Source organism: Medicago sativa, chromosome 4, assembly GCF_051527215.1.
Source record: "Medicago sativa cultivar Bolivia chromosome 4, Bolivia_mono, whole genome shotgun sequence".
Taxonomy (NCBI): domain Eukaryota; kingdom Viridiplantae; phylum Streptophyta; class Magnoliopsida; order Fabales; family Fabaceae; genus Medicago; species Medicago sativa.
This window is the reverse complement of record NC_140752.1, coordinates 25,588,080-25,610,214: the sequence shown is the minus strand read 5'-3', so window position 1 is coordinate 25,610,214 and position 22,135 is coordinate 25,588,080. Positions and strand designations below refer to the sequence as shown.

Sequence of the window (22,135 nt, the reverse complement as noted above, 5' to 3'; positions counted from 1 at the left end):
GAAGCTGGATTTATTGCTTTCAAATAGTTGAATTAGTGGAAACGTTGGGAGTTACTTTTTAAAAGTAACTTCTGGCCCACTAACTTGGTAGTTACTCTCTAAACTTCTTACGTGGCCTGTATGTGTTGGTGTATAACTAAAAGGGCAATGATGATTTAATAGCTTTGAAAGTACTTTTCACGCGCCCCCAATTTTGTCATTAATGTTATGTTTGTTTGTCTCTTTTGAATTGCAATCGTTTTACTTTTAACACTTTGTCAATTCACACACTACTCACTCACAACAAACACATTTTGCTCTCAAACCTCTTGCGAAGTAAGCGCAAAAACCTTAGAACCCTAAATTCTCTAAATCTTCTTCAATCATCATCAAATGGCGTCATCAAGCTCAAAAGTTTCTGAATCTACCTCAAACATGCAAAGCACACCAGAATCTGGGTCCGTCTACAAACAGAAGACTATGGATATTCCATGGAAATCCTTAACAGTTCAAGTAGAATCACCGGTGGACTTCGCTTCACTTAAGAAGTATAAAGTGAACATGGAAGGATTGATAGAAACTCAGAAGCTGTCTGAGTATTTCAAGATGCTAAATGGGCCAACATATGTGAACTTGGTCAATGACTTTTGGTTAAAAGCTGAAGTGTACAATGAAAAGCCTGCAAAAGTTGTAAGCAAACAAGCTGGGTCAAAGAAAGGGAAAATGACCATGGATATGAATCCTACATCATTTGAGAGCTTAGAAATAAGGTCTGAAGTAATGGGCATTCCTATAACCATCACTGAGGGCGTTATAGCTAAAGCTTGTAGAATGAATGCAGAAGAAAGGTTTCAAGAAATAGTTAAGAAGGATGATGTCCTGCTGCAAAGCTACTACAACACTCTTCTGGGTGGTAACAAAGATGCTAAGCCTTCTGAAATAGAGATTCACAACAGAATGTTGGTGAAATTCAGTAACGATTGCTTCTTTCAAAGAGCAGGTGGGTCTGACCAACCTAACAACCAACATAAGCTAGCAATTTACTTCATGACCAATCTGGAAAAGATAAACTTCCCAAGATATGTAATGGATCATCTATGCTGGGCTATAAATGAAGGTATTATTAAAGGAAGAAAACAAGTACCTTATGGAATATTATTGTCTGAGATCTTTCATCAAGGAAGAGTGCTGGACTTCTTGAGAAATACAAGGAGTGCTTCTGACAAATGCTTTGAAGTGTCTACTGCTGAAAGGACTATTAGTAGTAGGAGCTTATTCTCTATGAAGTTTATCAAGAAAGCTCCTGAGAATGAAAAGTGGTTGGAGATGACCACAGAAGAAACTAGGATTATCAGAGACTTTCCTTCAATCTTTGAGGAAAGCAATCCTGAGATCTTAGCAAAATCAGTTGCTAAGTATGTCCTGGAGGGAGTTACAAGACCTCAGCAGGAGGCTGCTCCTACTAAAGGAAAGAGGGCCAGAACTAGTACTGAGTCAGAAGCTGCTGTTGCTAAAACCAAAAAGCAAAAAGTTGCTAAGTCTGAAGCTGAATCTGTTTCTGCCAAGGATAAAGGAAAGATGCAGAAGGTTGGTGCTGCTTCTATTCCTCAGAAAAGAAGAAAGGGTAAGGCAGATCTGGTAATCACCGAAGAGCAGCTGGAGGAAGCTCTTGAAGAAATAGAAGAAGAAGAGGCTGAGCCAAAGCTGAAAAGGAAGAAGGCCCCTGTTGACAAGAAAAGTTCCATGGTTGAAATGACTTCAGCCATGAAGAGAATGGCTAAGGAACTTTCTGATGACTATTTAGCAAATAGGCAAGAAGTGAAAGCCATGAAAGAACTTGAAAAAGAACAGGAAGGAGAAAGGACTCTAATAGAGGATGAAGCTGTTGCTGAAAATGTAGAGCAAGTTCAGAATCTTGGAACTTCAGAAGCAGTAGATAACTCTGCAATGTTATCTAAGGTACCTCAAGTTTCTCACACATCTTGTACCACATCCTCTATTCCTTCTGAAGACACATCTCTTTTAGATCACCTAGAAAGCCATTATCTAGGTGAACTACCCCAATCTGGCTTTACCTCAACCTCAGAGAAAGCCTCTGAGACAACTCCAGAAGCATCTGCTTCTGATAAAGTTGTTTCAGAAGACCCCCCACAACAAAAACCTTCACCAAATAAAGCCTTTTCACCCCCTCAATCTTCACCCCCTACAACTTCATCACCCCCAATTGTTCCTGAACCATCTGTTCCTGAACAACCAACTCCTCAAAAGACTGTTCCTGAACATTCTGTTCCTGAACAACCAGTTACTAAACCCACTCCTGAACCTGAACCTGAAACTGCCGCTCCTGAACACATTGTTCCTGAGCTAACCTCTGCTTCCATAACTCCTTCACCAGTACAAGTTATCAAGATCACTCATCATACTGGTGTATGTGATATGGACACAGACTCTGAGGATGATCTAAATGATCATGCCTCTGATATGGTAGTTGACCCCACTCCTGACCAACCATCAACTAGCCAATCCTTCACCACAAATGACCAATCATCATCAAACCTACCCATTATACACTTAGCCCCTCCAAAACCCTCTAAACAACCTTCACCTCCCACCATTTACCTGGATTCTCAAGTACTATAAGATGTGTGGGAAGATATTGCTTCTGAAGTTCTCAGACTGATAGCGGGAAGAAATGACTTAGGTCATCAAGTTAGCTATCAGAAGCAATGGAGAAGGATAAAAGAAAGGGTCGTCAACCTTATTTCAGCACTGCATGATTCCTGCATTGAGGCTCAAGAGCAAGCCAAGCAGAAGCTGGAAGATTGGTTGAAAGGAATAGAAGAGAATACTGGAGATGTTGAAGTTCTTGGTACTTGGGTGAAGAATCCACTCAGTATCAGAGGCAAAGAACCTGATGAATTCCTGCCTAAGGAGCTGCATCTGATTATTCCTTCTGAGATCCTGGAGAAAATTGATGCACCTAACCTGGCTCTAGCTCAGGAGAACAAGGTGCTCAAAGAAGAAAATGATATGCTTGAAACAGAGCTACTAGAGCAGAAGCTGAAGATATCAAAATTGGAAGCTGATATGCTAGAAGCCAAGATCAGAGAAGACAACTACAGAAAAGATATGGACAAGAAGTATGTTGATGTTCAAGAGCTTCTGAAGAAGATTTTAGAGCAATAAGTCAAACCCATAGTTGCACACTTTTAGCTTATTTTTCTGTCTTTTTAGGCTTTTGATATTCTATGTTCATTTCTGCTTCTGATTTCTTTCGCTTCTGATATTAGATGCTTCTGAATTCTTCTTGCTTCTGAAAATCTTTAACTGTTCATACCTTGTGTGTTATTATTTGCTTTGATAAAAATGCTTGCTATGCTTGTTTATTTAATCTTTGAAGATGGTTAATATGCTTTAAAATTATTTGAATTATGCTCTGAACCTTTAATCTTATGTTTTTCTCATCTCTTCTTTTTGTTTATGTCTTTTTGCTAATGACAAAAGGGGGAGTATATGTGATAGTATTTAAAAGCTCTGAGCCCCATTAATAATATTTGAAAATTTTGAAAAAAATTTCTATCTTTTTGTTTTACCTTTAAAAGGGTGTATCAAAAAAGGTGAAGTATAAAATTTCAAATAAAATTAATTGAACCATTCTTCTTATCTATAAGTCAATTCTTTCAAATTTTTAACCTCTGATATTATTGTGCGAAAAATGAATTTAATTAACCTGGATAGAACTTAGGGGGAGCTTACAAACCTCACCTTAAAGACTATCAGACTCAGGGGGAGTTAGAGCTTACAAACCTCAGACTCTGAGCTTACAAACCTCAGAAACCCCAAAGTCAACTCGTTAATTAGATTAACAACAATTGACCAATTTTAAATACTATTGTTTGTCATCATCAAAAAGGGGGAGATTGTTGGAACAAAATGTGTTTAACAATGAACCTCAAAGAGTTTTGATGATAACAAGGTATTAAAAATTGTAAATTGGACTAGCTAATATTTGTTCAAGTGTACAGGACCATAGTTAAAGTTACATCATTAATTGGTTCTGAATGAGCAAATAAAGAGCAAATGGAAATGAAGCTTAGACGATTCTGAAGGCAATACGCTCCTGAAAGTGGAAAGCGCTCCTGAAGTCAAGCTGCTCCTGAAGAGAGTAAAACGTGCTCCTGAAGAATAGTGCTCCTGAAGACAAGAGGTCCAGAAGCCACATTATCAGAAGCTGCATCATCAGAAGCAGAAGAAACTGCATCATCAGAAGCTGCCTCATCAGAAGTCATTTCACCAGAAGCTGAAGATCAACTGGATTTGCAGAAGATTCAAAGATTGAAGAATCTACACTGCAAAAGCTGTCTATTGGACTCGAAAACACAGCAGAAAATTAGTGGAACTTTGCAACGGTCATTTCAAAGGTGTTTGAAGGCATGTGCTTGCAATTTGGACGAAAGCGTTGACATTGTACTATTGTACGAACTGTACAACCACCTTCTCCACTACTCTGTTGTGTGTCCACGCTACAAGACAAGAAAACAGCTTCAGAATACGGCTTCGCCTGCATAGATGTTCCTTTGGATAAGGAATGGATTTCAAATTTGTTCTTCATAGGACAACAACCAAATCAAGCAAAATATCATTGGTGAAAGATCAAGCTTCAGCAACGACTCTTTGGTGTGCTGGCAATTTCACGACGTCTCTTTCACACCTCTATATAAAGGAGTAAAGACCTAGAGATTTGGTAATGCAAGAACGCTGAACGAAAGACTCACAACATTTTTACAAGTGTCAAACCTCTGCTGAAATTGTTCTGCATTCACTTAGAATTTCTGTGTCTCAAAGTCATATCTTAGAAATTCTTAAGTCCATTGAGTCTGTATCTGATTTATATTGTGAGCACCTCTGATTGTATATCAAGTGTTCAACCTTAAACAATTTTCTGTGTAATTTTGTTTAGTTAGGAAGTCTCTTGCAGTTGTGCTTGAGCAGGAAGTCTCTTGATTGTGTTCTTGAGCAAAGGAAGTCTCTAGCTTGTGTGCTTGAGCAAAGGAAGTCTCTTGCTTGTGTGCTTGAGCAATTGTAATCAGATATTACTCTTAGTGAAATCTCCTTGGAAGTGCAAGGGGGACTGGACTACTTCCGGATTGTGGAAGGAACCAGTATAATTGCTTTGTGTCGTTCTTCTTCCCTCTCTCTCTGTTTTATTCCGCTGCATTCAGATTCTGATCATCACTTCAGAAGCTGTCTCACTTAGCTTCTGATCAGTGTGTTCAGTTTTTAGGAGAATTGAAGAATTTTTCAAAACACAATTCAACCCCCCTTTTTGTGTTTTTCTCACCTTCAAAGTCCAATCATGTGACAGCTTTAACAGGGAGATATGATTCTGATGAAGAGTCAAGTGATGAAGGATTTTCTTATGAGGAATTGGTTGATTCCTACATGGAGCTTTGTGTCAGAAGTGTAGAGGTGATTAAGGCAGAAAAAGCGCATAAGAGAATCACAGCTCAACTGTAGGTTGAAAAGAACAAACTATTGTCAGCTAATTCTGACCTTCAAAATGAGGTAACTCTTCAATCTTCCAAACTAGAGAAACAAAATAAAACCATCAATGATTTTTTTTGGGAAAAAGAGAAACTTATGTCAATCATCACTAGTTTGCAAGAGGAAAACACCTTGTTAAATTCCAAATTAGAAAACATGACCAAATCTGTTCGGATGTTGAACAATGGTTCTAATGTGTTAGATGAAATACTGCAGGTTAGGAAGACATCTGGAAATATGAAAGGAATAGGCTTTGACTTTGGAACTGTGAACAAAGAAATAAAAATTTCCACAAAGAAGTTTGTTTCTCCTAAAAAGAAGACTGAGTTTGTAATGTTGGATCAAATGCCTTAATATCCTATTCGACATTTGAACCCCCAACCAAGAAACAAAAAGAAATCACCTTGGATATATCACCATTGTGGTAGATATGGTCAAATAAGGTCGTACTGTTATAAATTGTATGGATATTCGCAGTCTCATGTTCAACTAAAGGTCAGTGGTAAGATTGCTAGGGCTAGAAAAGAATGGAAATCTAAAACACCAAATGTAAGTTCTTCTATGACTTCCTTTGTGTCGATTAGTGTTCCACCTGTTTTGACTAAGTCTAGCAACCTTGTTGAGTCCGTTTCTGGCGTCTATAAGCCCCATTCCATGTCAAAGTTGTATGTTGAACCCCTCAAAAATCCTAATGTTGAACCAAATGTTAAATCATCTGGTATGGTTTCTGTTGTTGCTGATAATATTAATGAGGAAAGTGTTTTTCTGACCCCATTTAAAACTGTTGTTAGCCCTCTTAAGGAAACCCTAACCCAACCTGATGTTGCATCCGATGTTACAACATCCTTAGCTCAACCTGATCACATAAAGTTTGAGTCTGAGTCTGAGTCTGCCTTTGATAATGGAAAATCCCAATGTAAGATGGTGTCAGTTGGTGATGAGAAGGATGGATCAGAAAGTGATGACCAAAGTGTGTGGAGTTTACTCCTGTTCTGATCTTATGTTTAGCTACGTTTGTCTGACATGCATGGTTAGTTTGTCAAAATTTATAGCAAAAAGGGGGAATAGTTAGATGCATTAGTTGTACTTGGCTTATTTGCTAATGTTGTGCCTGATGTTGAAACATTTGTCTGACTGCTTGTGAAGTTTTCTTTGAACGCCTGTAAAGTTTTTCCATGATTAGTATGCCACTTCATTGGAAGCAGGTGATTGTATGTATATCAGAGTTGTATGTGTTTGCTTTTGCATAATATTGTCTGTTGTTGCTGTTATGCCTGATGATGTTAAACATCTAGCTGACATTTTCCTGCATGAAGAAGCATAATGATCTGTATTGTAAGGCGTGTTATTTTTCTACTCTTATTGAACGTCTTTGAGTTGTGGGGTATACATGGTTATGTTATACTCTTGAAGTCTGTTGGCATATTTTGTGGCTAAAAAGGGGGAGAAAATGGGGAATTAGTCACTTTAGTCCCTGTATAGGAAAGGATTAGTCACTTTAGTCCCTGAATGCAGAAAAATTGCAAAACAGTCCCTGAATGTAGACTCTGTTAGTCAATTTCAGGGACTATAGTGACTAACGGAGTCTATATTCAGAGACTAAATTGACTAACGGAGTATGCATTCATGGACTAAATTAATTAACATAATCTACATTCAGGGACTATTTTACAATTTATCGGCATTCAAGGACTAAAATGACGACTCTTTTCCTATTCAGGGACTAAAGTGACTAATCTCCCGAAGAAAAATGGTATTTTTATACTCTCCATATGCCTGATATGATGTGTGCTATATTGAATTTATTTTGCATATATGCCTGTCTATCTGTTGTTGCATTTATTTTGCAACAATTTCAGGTTGCATAGATGTTCTGACAGATGTGGAAACATCTTGATTATGTGCTGTTCTGGGAATTTGTTTTAGTTCTCAGTATTTTCTTTCTGTACATGCTCCCTGTTGATGTTCTATAGAATGTTGGAACATATCTATGTGACCTTAAAAGGTCTGGTTGTTTAATACATATTCCCTGAAGGATTAGTGTTCAGACCCTGAAGTATTCCTTTATCTATGTGTTGGGAGTTGTTTGGTGTTTCAAAATGTCTTCCATATGCCTGTGTTCAAGGGGAGTAGTTGAATATGTTTAGTAGTCATTTATAGGTTCTTATATTCAGGGGGAGTGATACTATAATGTGTGTTTTAACTTATTCAAGTTATTTGGCAAGATGTTGGGTATGATGTGTTAAACATCTAACTGTCAGTATTTTGTAGGTATGTGAAATTTATTTCTTCCCTTACTGATATGTGTGATAGATACTCCTGTCTAATGTGGTGAAGGATGTTGGAACATCCAATTTGTGTGAGAATTTATTTTTCCCTGTCTGTAGGGAATTTATTTTTCCTCTGCTCTTGTGAGACTATGCTACTATCTTATTCGTTGTTGCATGTCTCATATATGTGTAATACCTCTTCTTTGACTGAAGATTATGTGAGGTATTCTTCTATGCACACTTCTAAAAATTTCTTTAGTGATACTATCTTGCTACTCCTTCTTCTTGATTATGTGTTCGTGATGACTTGAGGAAGTGTATCTAAGGTATCTCTTTAGATTGTGTGTGCTAGTTGTTTCTTCATAAGTATGTGTTTATGCTGCTAGATGAAATGGATGTCTTTGTATCCCTCTATTTCTTTTTACTTGACCTTAATTTGTTTTAGCTAAAAATTTGTCAAAGGGGGAGCTTGTTGGGTATTTGTATTGGCTGCATTGTTGCTAAAACAAATATCCATTAAGTGTGTTGTTGGATACTATGTTCCAGCATGGTTTAGGCATCCATATGAGATATTGGACAGAATGTTCCAACATTCATAATCAAAGAAAAAGCATTTAAATCAAAGAAAAAGCATTTAAACATTGATAATCAAAATTAAACTCATTTTCTTTGACCAAGAGGTTACATAGGGGCTTGGAAATTTTAGAAAAATCTTTTATGAAACGCCGATAGAAACCGGCATGCCCCAAGAAACTCCTTACTCCTTTAACATTAACAGGTGGGGGAAGTTTTTCTATAACCTCTTTCTTTGCTTGGTCCACCTCTATGCCTTTAGCACTTATTTTATGCCCCAAAACTATACCTTCGGTTACCATAAAATGGCATTTTTCCCAATTTAAAACAAGGTTAGTTTCGGTGCATCTTTTAAGGACAACATCTAGATGGAGCAAGCATTGATCAAAAGACTTACCAAACACAGAAAAGTCGTCCATAAATACCTCAATGTTCTTCTTTATCATGTCAGAGAAGATGGAGAGCATACACCTTTGAAAGGTCGCCGGCGCATTACACATCCCAAAGGGCATTCTGCTATAAGCAAATACACCAAACAGACAAGTGAAGGCAGTCTTCTCTTGATCTTCCGGAGCTACCGCAATCTGATTGTACCCCGAATACCCATCCAAAAAGCAATAAAAGGCTTGGCCAGCCAACCTCTCAATCATTTGATCCATGAATGTTAATGGGAAGTGATCCTTCCATGTGGCGGTATTCAGTCTCCGGTAGTCTATACACATTCTCCAACCGGTGACGGTACTGGTAGGTATCAATTCATTTTTCTCATTAGCCACTACCGTCATTCCTCCTTTCTTAGGCACCATATGAACCGGACTTACCCATGAACTATCAGAGATAGGGTAAATCATACCTGCATCGAGTAACTTAAGCAACTCCTTCTTCACCACTTCCTTCATTGTTGGGTTTAGTCTTCTTTGAGGTTGAACTACCGATTTGTATTCAGCCTCCATGTGTATCTTGTGCATGCAATAAGCTGGACTAATACCCTTTAAATCAGAAATGCTCCACCCCAAAGCTCATTGATTGTCCCTTAACACCCTCATCAATTTTTCTTCTTCTAAAGGTGTCAAGGTACTACTGATGATTGCTGGTTTAGAGGCATCCTTGCTAAGAAACACATACTTCAAGTGAGAAGGAAGTTCTTTCAATTCTGGATTTTTTTTCTCCTTCTCCACTCAAAGTTGGCACACCTGTAGAGTTTTCACCAATTATCTCTTCGACTTTTACCGGTTCCAACTCTTGCTTGCTTGCCTCAAGTTGCTTGACACATTCACTCACCTCAATATCTTCCTCCGGCTCACAACTCTCTATAGAGTTAACAATTGCTCTTTCCAATGGTAGTGTTGGTTGAGGTTCACAGGAATTGTCTTTAACTATTTCTTCAACAACATCTATTCGGTAACACTTGGGATTTTCAGTTCGGTGTTTCATTGCCTCAAAGATATTGAACACCACTTGTTCATTATGGAATCTCAACATCAGCTCACCCATCTCAACATCAATCAAAGCACGACCAGTTGCAAGGAAAGGTCTTCCTAGGATGAGTGGCATGTCCTCATCTTCAGCCATATCTAAGATCACAAAATCTGCTGGAAATACTATCTCATTAACTTTAACTAGCACGTCTTCAATCACACCGAAAGGATAAGAGATTGACCGATCAGCTAGAGTGAGGGTCATTCTTGTTGGTTTTGCCTCACCACATCCAAGCTTCTTTATCTTTGATAGGGCATCAAGTTGATACTTGCCCCTAAATCACATAAAGCTCTACCAATGTCTGCCGGCCCAATGGAACAAGGAATAGTAAAAGCACCAGGATCTTTTAGCTTCGGTGGGAGTTTCTTTTGGAGAATAGCAGTACAGTTTTCGGAAAGAGAAATGTTCTCATCGTGTTTTGGCTTCTTTCTTCCCGTTAACAATTCTTTCATAACTTAGCATATAGGAGCATTTGATCAAGAGCTTCACCGAAAGGAATATTCACCAAGAGTTGTGAGAAAAGTTGCATTAACTTCTTGAATTGTCCTTCTTCCTTCTTCTTCTTCTTGGCTAGATGAGGATAGGGAAGCTTCACATACGATGGAATAACTTGTGGTTTATCTCCATCCTTCAATATTTGGCTCTTCGACTTCCTCAAGATTGAATCTTCATCTATTAACTTCTCACTTTTTTCTCCCTCTATTTTTTTTCTTCCTTTCATTTTCAACTACTCATTGATCACTCTCCTTTTCAACTACACCATGTTCAATTTCTTTTTCAACAACATCCTCAACATTTTTTTCAACTTCACCATCCTTTTCTACCTCCACTACTACTTCCTCAACTTTCTTTGGAACTTTTGGAACTAAAGGTGTCAAAACCTTTTTGCGCCTCAATTCAATAGCATTACAAGACTCGTTCTTAGGGTTTTCTTTAGTGTTACCTGAGAATCCACCTTTGTTTTGTTCAGCCAATTGCTTAGCTAATTGCCCCAGTTGAGTTTCAAGCATCTTTCTGGAGGCTTCATTGTTCTTTCTTTCAGCTTCTTGACTTTTCTTCATCTCTTCCAAGTTTCCTTGAGTCATCTTCATGAAGTTAATCATAGTTTCCTCAAGAGCTGAATGCTTCCTTTGTTGCTATTGTTGAGGATTAGGCATTAATGGGTTCAAGGTGTTGTTATTTGAGTAGCTTAAGTTGGGATGCTTGTTGAGCCCTGAATTGTAGTATTGATTTTGCCTTTGATAGCTCCCCATGTAGTTAGCTTCCTCACTAGATCCTTCATGTACACATTCACCATTAGCATGTCCTTCTCCACACAAATCACATATGATTGCAGCCACTTGTTGTTGCTTGTGGGCCAAAGTGAAGCCCTGAAACTCCTTAGTTAGAGTCTCTAATTGCTTGTTCATGGCTGCTTGGTTAGCTAAGATTGCAGTTTGGTCACTCACCCCAAATACTCCTCTTTCTTTCCTTTTCACATCAGCATGATATTCGTTTGCAGCCATGCTTTCATGATCAGTTTTGGACTTCAGACTACCACCAGCTGTGGCATCAAGGAACATCCTATTGTTATGTGTTAAACCCTCAATAAAGATTTGGAGGTATTGCTTTTCTGTGAATTCATGATTAGGACATCTCTTTAGAAGCAAGTTGAATCGCTCCCAAGCATCATATAGTGACTCACTCTCCCCTTGCCTAAAGTTTGAAATCTCTTGTTTCTTGTCAAGATATTTGGCCATAGGGAAGTATTTCTCTAAGAATTTCAGCTCCAGCTCATCCCATGTTTGAATTGTTCCACTCGGTAAAGATAGCAACCAATCTTTGGCTCTTCCGGTTAAGGTGAATGTAAACAACCTAAGTCTCTTCTGACTCTCCGTGACATTAGCTGGAGGTACACAAAACTCGCAGGTTTCAGCAAAGTGACTCAAATGTTCATGAGGACTCATGAAGTCGGTCCCATCAAACTGTCTCTCCTTCAACCCATTCTGAACAGATGTTTTGATGTCAAAAGCCACATGATTAGTAGGTTGAAAAGTATGAGTCAGGCGACCACGGTTATTAGCTAGACCATAGTCTCCCAACTTAGGTCTCTTTGGTTGAGGATCTCCCATAGTTGTAGATTTAGGAGAAGAGCTTGTTTCAGATTCAGTAGGTATTGGCTCCGGTATCAGTTCTCGTACACCCGGTGGAACTTATTGAGACAACCTTTGCAACCTGACAGCTTTTTGAAGTGCTCTAGCGGTCCTTTCTATTTTCGGCTCGTATTCTAAGTCGTTAGAGCTCTGTTTACCTCGCATAAACAGCAAAATACCTTAGTAGCACTACACGATACAAAGTAATTAATGAATACTGAAACAAAGAAATTTTTAAAACAGAAAATTAAATTGGAGAAATCCTAAATTATAACGTAATTGCCTTGTTGAAATGATTCAATAGTCCCCGGCAACGGCGCCAAAAACTTGATAGACAATTGGCAAGTGTACCAATAACTATCGAAGTAGTAAAAATATATATCCCACGAGGAATGTTTTTAATCTCAATAATTCAATCGCGTTACTAAAAGAGGATGTATAAAAGTTATTTTGTTTTGCCACTAGGCAATAGATTTGGTTTGATTTTATGAAATCAAGTAACAGATAATAAATATTGATTAAGAAAATATGGAAAGAGATGAGATCAGGTCTGTTGAATCCTCTATTGTTCCCCTAATTGGTATACTGCACCTATTCTTACGAATGATTCTCTAGTTTCACGATAGTTAACAAATTAGCCGTAATCAATCCCTTGAGTTAGGACCCTCTTCTTAAACTACAGCACCTAATTCCTTAGGTGGTCTAATAATCCATGAAGGTTTAAGCACGATAACCTAATATCACTAACAAACGATTATCCATTCCTACACTAACCATGTTTATTAGAACAATTCAATTAGGTCTAAGTCGAAAGCTATGGTCAGTAGTCATTCGTTCTCACTAAATCATGTTTATATTTGATCAGGATATAAAAAGCATTAAGAACAATTGAATTGAATAAAAACTAGATTGTCATTCGTAAGTAATAGAGTTTCACAGCAACATAGATCAATTAGGGTTACATAGATTCATCTCTGACCTAATCTATGAGAGATTTAGCTACTCATAATTGAGTTTACAAATAGCATAATCAATGGAAGAATTAAAACATACATAAACTGGATTAGAGATGATGAAATCACCTCCTCTGCAGTCTTCTGGGTGTCAAAATCGCACTTTATCTCTCCAAAATCGTAACCTTTATGTTTGGAACTGACTTCAGCTTAAATAGGCAAGTCTGGTTGCGCCCAAAATCGTACCACGGTGGTGATAATCGTACCACGATTTTGCATAAAACCCTAGATTCCTTCCAAATCCTTCCTTGTAATCGTACCACGCCAGGAGGCATCGTACCACGATTTGGCTACTTCAAAAACATGCATTCTGCCAAGCCAAAATCGTATCACGATGGTGTAAATCGCACCACGATTGCTGACTTCCAAGTCTTCCAATTTTCTTGCTTTTAACACCCCCTGGAAACTTTATATTGCTCAGAACTCTATCAAAATGTCAAATTAAGTCCTAAAAATTACGTAATGACAGCATGTCATCAACATGTTCTGGGACCCACCAACTTTTACTTGAAAGTTTGGTTCAACATTCTGAACATCATAATGTTTCTGGGTTTAGATCAGAATGTTGTTGAGTTCTTCAAGATACTTGAGAATGTTGTTGTGTTCATCATGATCTTCATTTTGGTTCATCACACATGAATGTATGATGAGTTTCTAAGTTCATCAGATGTGTGTCAGATTAATTTATGGGCTTTGTCCATGAGTAGTGTCATTTGCACATACTTCAATATGTTGCTGGATAATGCCTTCCCAAATTTGCCATGGAATGTGTGCAGGAGAGAGGAAAGTGGATTTGCATTTTCATGCCCATGCTTTGAGGGATTGTGTGGTCCATGTATTGTACCAACTCGCATACGTGTCTAATTCAGATTGAATGAGACAAGATCTTCACCTTTTGCTTTTGCTTTTACTTTTCCTCTATTGTACTGTTCACAGTTTAAAGCATGTAATGAGCTGAACATTCTGATCATCATAATGTTCATTTTGTTTCAAATAGGATGATTTGTAGGACTTCTATTTGATGTAATCAAATCCTAATAGTGAAACAACAATGAAGTGCAGTGTTAGTAACATCTAGGATGATATTCTCATTGGAATATTCCTAGTACTTCAAATGTTCATAGTCTTAAATGAGCATTGAAGATCCTCTTTGACATTAATCTTGTAAATGCCTTTATTGCTTGATTGATCCATGTCAATGTACTTTACTGAACATTTATTCATGTCACGTGTGCCTTGCATGTTCTTAATAATGTTCATGAGCTTATGGGCTTGTATAAGAACAAATTCAGAACTCTGCTTGAACATTCTGAACTATGAGCAACTTTCTGAACTAACTTTCTAAACTCAGAGTTAGTTCATAAAGTCAAATGTCCTTTGATTTCTTGTATTTTGGTATGATTTAAATTTTGTTCCTGTCTTGGTTAAACACTCAAGATCACAAGTTAAATACCAAGAAATTAATCAAAGTCCATTAATTCCTTAATCATCAAGGTTTATTATCTTTAAAATTAATTAAGGATTTTCCTCAACATAAGTAACACTCAATATTCCATTACACGAACTATCTATTCTATGGACTTTATTAATTTTTACAACAAATATAATAAAGAGTGCCATATATTATTTAATAATATAAGTCATGATACATAACATAAGTTTAACATAAACTATTGGCCTCTAGGGCTTACACCAACAGTGGAGAACAATACAACTTACTACTTTACTACTTGTTGTGATTTGGTACACTTGCCAATTTGTCTATCAAGGGGCGCATCCGTGTTGTCCTCTTGTAAGTTTTTGCCTTTTTCTTAGTCTTTTTTAGTGTTTTCTTCTTTGAAACATGTCTTGGGACTTCGAATAGAATTTCTCTACTTTGTAATGTCTTTAGAAGCCTCTTGAATCATCATATAGTGTCTTTCCAAATCCTCATAAGATGTTTTGCTTTGCCGATTTGCATGATTTTGCATTGAATTACGTCAAAAATACCGAAGAACAACTTGGTTTCGGGAAAACTAGAATTGTTTGACTCGAAATGAAAACATTACAAAATATTTCAAAAACTATAGGCAATTGTTCTAAAACTCATCTAAACTGGATCAAAATTTATATAAAATGATTGAAAAATATGTTTTAAATAACGTAAGATGACCTGTCATCCGCACCTCCTCCAGATAACATAATTAAAGTTAATGTCGATGGTAGTTCGATTGGTAACCATAGTTGATCAATAGTTGTGGGTCTCGTCAGAAATTCTCTGGATGGTTGGATCATTGGATATGCTAGAAGTTGTGGTTATACTACTAATTTTAGTGCGGAGCTTCTTGCCATTTCTTATGGGTTATAAATCACTTTTGTGATCATGGTTTTATATACATCATTTGTGAGTTAGACTTTCAAACTACAGTGATAAAAAAAAAATGGAGCCTTACCTACTCATCTTTATGGTCTTGTTTCGTTCTTATATGCTGAAAAGATATAATTTTTTTGTGCTGATACCTGAAGAAAATTCACATGCAGATTGACTCACTAAACTAAATGTCTCACTTACTAATGAGCTTAGAAAAACTCAATTCCCCATTTTTTTTCCATCTTCCAAGTTAATTATATATATATATATATATAAATCATTATTTACACTTGAATAGAAGGCAAGCCGCCAACAAGCTGCGCCGCTAGACCTTTTTGGATGGCAAAACCATTTCTGGTGAACACAACATTCATGGACCTAGGAGACATGACATTGCTATGCATGACCTTTTGAAGTCTATGTAGAAGGTCAACAGCCTCTGGTGCTAGGAAACCAAAAGTGTCAAAAGCAAATAGTATAAAAGCATATTGATTGTCAGAACACGCTTTCTCATGTTTGACCACTTTGTTTGACGCAGCTTTTAGGGATGCCTGTCCTACGGTAAAAGGTCCGACACTTAATCTAAAAAGATAGGAATAGAAATGGGGACTGCCTGTCCCCATTTCTATTTTATTTTATTTTATTTTTTTGTCCTTTTCTTCTTCTTTAATTTTCCGGCCATTAAACAACTTTAAAAAAAAGGTTAAATATGTTTTTGGTCTCTATAAATATGTTAATTTTTTGTTTTAGATCCTCTATTTTTTTTCCTCAATTTTTAGTCCTCCAAAATTTTTTCATAAACTCATATGTAGAATTCATATTTTTCAATAAAATTTATAATATTATAAGAATCTCTCAAAAAAAAAAAAAATTTACAATAAATTTTTTTTTAAGTGATCTTTACAAAAAAATTTAGAAACTAAAAGTCGAAGGAAAATTTTAAAGGGATTAATACGAAAAGGTTATAAATATTTACAGGGATAAAAACATAATTAACCTTAAATAAAATATTTCGTAAATTAAAAGACCGGTTAACCACAAAAACAAAAACAAAACAAAATAAAACGCAGAAGTGTGTGTTTATTATTTTGTTGCTGTGAATCTCACTCAAGTTGATGCGTAAGGCTTTACCAGCAACATTCAACGAAAAAGGTCACTCCTCATTCCAATCTTTTACCTTTCAATTTTTTTTTTCTTCTCAATTTTATCGAATTCGTTTCTATCATTCCTTGTTTGTTTTTCTTTATCTCTCTGCTTGGCTTTGGTAAATCGGAAATTACTCTCTTATTATTTCAGCCTCTGTTTGGATACAAAAAACTTAATTAATCGTTTTATCTTATAAATGTTTCTGTATAAGTAATTTCTATGACAAAAGATAGTATAAAGTCAATTAGTTTTCGTATGAGTTATAAGCTATTTTCATAAGCTACCCTGTCTTAGAGAGCTTATGGACTTAGCGCCTGTTTGGTTTGGCTTTTTTTTTAGCTTATGAAAAATAGCTTATGCAAATAAATAAGCTTTTATGTTAATTTGTAAGTTTTCGCTTTCAGTAATGAAAATTGTAGCTTCATAAACTACATTGCAAATTACTACAAAAAAGCTTGTTTATTTGTATAAGCTGTTTTGCATAAGCTCAAAATCAGCCTATTCCAAACGGACCCATAATCTATTTTCATGAACTTCTACAAACAGTCTCACAAGTACTTGTGCTAGTAGATGAGCCAATTTGATCATTGTTTATTTGTATTAGAGTGATTGCAGTGATGAAAACTCCTTCCTCAATTGTTTATATGTAGCTTCGACACTTTAGGAAGAAGGCATACAAGTTTCCAACACTTATTGAACACTGATATTTGACGACCGGTGTTGTCAATTGCAGAACACCGAAATTAACAATTCGTTAGAATTCTGCCACATAACAGTGTTATAGCCGCTATTTCTTACAATATTTTGTACTAAATAGCGTAGCGCTAAACAATAGGAATTTGTTCAAATTCTTTATTTGATATAACCATTATTTAACAACAGTGTGTACAACACATATTCAACAATCTTATTTTAATTTATTTTTTTACATAAAAATTAAAAAAAGCGTTTAGAAGTTTAGACTGGTGATGAAGTTGGTTGGTAATTGGGTTCATTTCAGATAATCAGAAGACACTTTTTGATCATTTCATTCATTTGATACATGTTTATGTGTAGTAAAGTGATTCGAGTGATGAGCACTCCCTTGTCAAAGTTCTATATACTTAGATGGTGAGTCTTGTGTTCTTTTATTTTATTATGTCTCGGCTTGTGTGTAGCTTCAACACTTTAGGAAGAAGGCGTACAAGTTTCCGACACTTGTTGAACACTTACTCTCGTATGGTCAGTGTTGTTAATCACATAACGTGGAAAACATCAGTTTGTTGAAATTCTGTCACATAGTAGTGCTATGGCACCATCATAGCGGCTATTTAACAATATGTTGTGCAAACTAGCATATCGTGGAACTATAGCAGTTTGCTCAGATTCTGCAGCGTTATAGTGCCAATATAGCCGCTATTTATCAACGCTGCACAAGACACCAGTCAAACACTCCATTTCAACCTTTTTATGTTAAGGTTCATGAATGGTACCCAATTTTCAATTTTTTTCAATGATGCTGGTCGACTAGGAGGTGCAAGGAATTCAATTGATTAGATCCTTTTTAGGTTTTTGGTATAGATTAATAGGTTGAAGGTGAAATACGTTTCGTCATCTTGTCTTACAATCTTTTTTCTAAAGAAACAAAGTGCCCAAACTGTATAATGATTTCACTGTATTTTTTGTAATACTCAATATCCTAGGATATATGTAATATTGAACAAGTCCTAGAAACAACCTCTTGTGTAAAAACCAATGTAAGGTTGCGTACAATACACCAAATGGTGGGACCTCTTCCCAGACCCTGCATATGCGGGAGCTTCAGTGCATCGGGTTGCCCTTTTTTTTAATATATATATATATATATATATATATATATATATATATATATATATATATATGTATATATATGTAATACTGAACAAGTTCTTTTGATGAACATAGAAATCTTGAGATTGCCTGTGTCTAGGCGCTCGTGTTGTGCCATGCGCCCGTGCCTGATGCTTGAGCCTTAGTTTGTACAGTAGGAGATCTCTGTAGTTCTCTACTGATGGCAAAGAGCATCCACTGAGTAGCTATATTTTGAGTATTTTAATAGTGATTTTGCGTCGAGCTTGGTAACCCAAGCTTGTGACCTATGCGGGGGCATTAAGGTTTTGGAAGGTCCTTTGATGTGTGCCAAAAAATAAAAAATAGAGTGATTTTGCCAAATGATAGATAGTTTGAAATAATGGGAGTAAATAAGTTTGAACATTGTAGAACTGGGTGTGAAATATTCAAATTCATAGAATTATAGCTACTCCCAGCGAAAAAACAAGGCTAGAATGTTCTTCAAGTTCAATTGTTTTCATTTACTTTTGACTATAAAATATATCATGATGGTTATGCTATTTTTCATGGAAATCAAGTTATCAGCTACTTTACTATCTAAATTGGCTAAAATATTTTGAAAGCTAACTAGATTGTCTTTCCAAAGAAATTATGCTTGCCTGTTTTTGTAATTCTTGCTTTGCCCACTAGTTTGTTATTCAGCTCACTGTTTTGGCATTCAAGCTGTGTCATTTGTAAAAAAAAACAAGAAGAAACTATAATCTAACTAATTTATGCAACTAGTCAAGTAACATTGTTCAACGAGCCACTAATAAGACAGTAATCAAATTATCAACTGCTTATGCTTGGTACATCCAATTGATGCAAAAGACTTCTTTTTTTCTTTGTTGGGATTTGGAAATAGCACAACTATTTAGTTAGACCTTCATTACTCTGTATTTCTCTGTTAATTAATGTGCGCAAAATTCTGTCTTTCACGTTGCATCTGTTGCATTTGAACTTTAGTTTTTCACTGTCTCCTTTTTTTGTTGGTGGGAAATGGTATGGAAATATAATAAAAGTGAAAAAGAAAATAGATCTTAAGTATTAGTTTTATTTTCAGGGGACATGTAGTGTAACTGAAGATTTCTCAATCTCAGTTTTGAAGAAAGTACTGTTTAGTTTGTGTCTCTTTCAGCATTGAAGAACAGTATTAACCAATAAGAACTTAAGCACTTATTGTAGATCTGTAATACATATTGTCTGTATCTCCTAAATAACAGCATGATTGGATTGACTTATTCGAGCTTATCTATTTACATAAACACTTGTGAAAGTGTTTGTGAGAGCTTATGGAAACATCATATGACGTGTCCATAAAAAGTTCATAGCTTATATAAAAACAGTTTTGACTTTATTTTATCTTTTGTTATACAAATAGCTTATAGATAATAAGCACATGTATCGTAAATGTTTATGCTATAAGTGGTTAATTAAGCAGTTTATCCAAATTGTGTCTAACTCTTGTTTGTTTTTCTTTTTTAATATTGATATACTTACTCAGTCTATGCCTAAAGTATATTTAATTTTTGGTGGTTAATTGTGTTTCTGTTATAAACATTTTGCCTCTGAACTTCAGGTGCCAGAAATAAACAGCAAAAATTCCTTTAGAGAATCTGCAGTCAATAGTGAATAAAGAAATGGCATCGTCGTTAATTCATACCCATTACAAATTACCTACCTCAAATTTTGAGAGAGCATGCCCTAGAAGTCAAGGAGCACTGAAATTTGCAAAACTGTTCCAACCCCGAAGACTCAATTTTCCAAGTATTCGCCTTAATCAATCCTTCATATACTGCACAAATTTAACTCCATGGGAGCCATCACCTGGTGTTGCATATGCTCCTACTGATAATCAGAGTGATAATTTCTTGCAGAGTACCACCAATGTATTTGAAACCCTTGAATCTAGTAAAGTCGATGAGTCGCCAACAGTAAATGCTGAAGGGCTTGTGGAGGAAAAGGATCAGCCAGGCCCAGAGCTTCAGTTTTTCAAGTGGCCAATGTGGCTTCTCGGCCCTTCCATTCTCCTTGCGACCGGCATGGTGCCAACATTATGGTTACCGATATCTTCAATTTTTCTCGGTCCCAATATAGCCAGCCTACTTTCCTTGATTGGACTTGATTGCATTTTCAACCTCGGTGCAACGCTTTTTCTTCTCATGGCTGATTCTTGTTCAAGACCTAAGAATCCAACACAAGACATCAAGAGCAAAGCTCCAATCAGTTACCAGTTCTGGAACATCGTTGCTACCCTTACCGGATTTATTGTCCCATCATTGTTGATGTTTGGATCTCAGAAGGGCTTTCTCCAACCTCAACTACCTTTCATCTCATCTGCAGTTCTGCTAGGTCCTTATCTTCTTCTTTTGTCAGTACAGATTTTGACGGAGTTGTTAACTTGGTATTGGCAATCACCAGTCTGGCTCGTTACCCCTATCATTTACGAGGCGTACCGTATCTTGCAACTAATGAGGGGATTAAAGCTTGGCGCGGAGCTCACTGCACCGGCATGGATGATGCATACAATTAGAGGACTGGTTTGCTGGTGGGTGCTGATTCTCGGTCTGCAGATCATGAGGGTTGCTTGGTTTGCTGGTTTATCTGCTCGAGCTCGTAAGGATCAATCGTCTTCTTCTGATACTTCTGCTGCTAATGGCATTGTCGAATACTAATTAATACCATATTGTAAACAAATTCTGAAAGAGACAGATTATAGCATAAGTACATATGGCTTAAACTTAGTTCTTATGGTTACTTTCCATTCCATCCATAGAATATAGTGATAGAATGATAGTGACACACATCTTATAGCTATATATACAAGTAAATTAGATTCAAGACCTTATCTGTTTATTACTTTTGTGCTTCATTAATATTTGTCACCGTGTTATCTTTGAATCTTAAAAAAAAGATTTGATTATAGGTAAAAGGATAAGTTATATTACTTGCTATTGTGGCCTTTTCCTATAGAATGTATAACGATGATAGTATCTAGCAGAATCTAGGCACATATCCCTATCATTCAGAAATGGTAAATATGCTTTGTCAGTTTTTTGATGTTCTTGTCTTTATTTCTGTTCCTTATAGCTTTGTCTTGAATATTCATCTTGATTAATAGTAGGAATGACATAGCAAAGTACAAGTGCGAGTTTTTTTATTTTTTTGAGAATGGACCGAAGGTATCCCCACAATCGGTAGAGGTAGGACTAATCCCCCGAGAAAGTAGAGTACCTGTAAGGGGAAACTCCTCTTCCATCAGGATTCGAATCTTGGACATTTGGTTAAACGGCCCAAGCTACTAGTCACTCGGATCACACCTTGATAAGTGAGTGTTTTTGATTTGATTGTGCTTGTGACCTGTGAACTCTATTAAAGGAAACATCCTGTGGGTATACTTAAAGTGTCAAATGTTAAGCTGATGTTATATTCAGACTTCATTGTATATTTTACTGCCAATTTAGTGTTTGTGCAAGTTTATCCCCTTGATTTTTTCCCCTTGCATTTAGTTCACACATGTTTTTGAACAAAATGTGTTTCTTCCCTTAATTTACTGTCAAATAAATAGTTAACAAAAGTTGGTGAAGTGGATGACCTTAAACTGGCATAGTTAACACTATTACATTACAGTTCACACAATTTACTTTTGGATCTTAATAGTTCTTGTTCATTCAGAAATGGTAAATATGCGTTGTCAGTTTTTTGCTGTTCTTGTCTTTCGTTCTGTTACTTATAGCTTCTGTCCTTGATCTGCACTTAACCTGCATCTTGATTAGTAGTAGAAATGACAGACCAAAGTAC

General features: G+C 36.4%; 1 protein-coding gene across 2 annotated transcripts; it reads left to right on the top strand.

Annotated features, from left to right (window-relative positions):
• The first annotated feature begins 16,414 nt into the window (after positions 1-16,414).
• On the top strand, positions 16,415-21,175 carry LOC146927264 (cytochrome P450 family protein). 2 transcript variants are annotated; one of them, XM_085700594.1, is made up of 2 exons: positions 16,415-16,492; positions 19,914-21,175. In XM_085700594.1, exon 2 carries the CDS (start codon positions 19,975-19,977, stop codon positions 21,007-21,009), a length of 1,035 nt encoding a protein of 344 aa, XP_085556720.1. In that variant the 5' UTR covers positions 16,415-16,492; positions 19,914-19,974; the 3' UTR covers positions 21,010-21,175. The 2 variants fall into 2 exon arrangements, with proteins under 2 accessions (XP_085556720.1, XP_085556721.1); XM_085700595.1 differs by lacking the exon at positions 16,415-16,492 and adding an exon at positions 17,548-17,596.
• Positions 21,176-22,135: the final 960 nt, after the last annotated feature.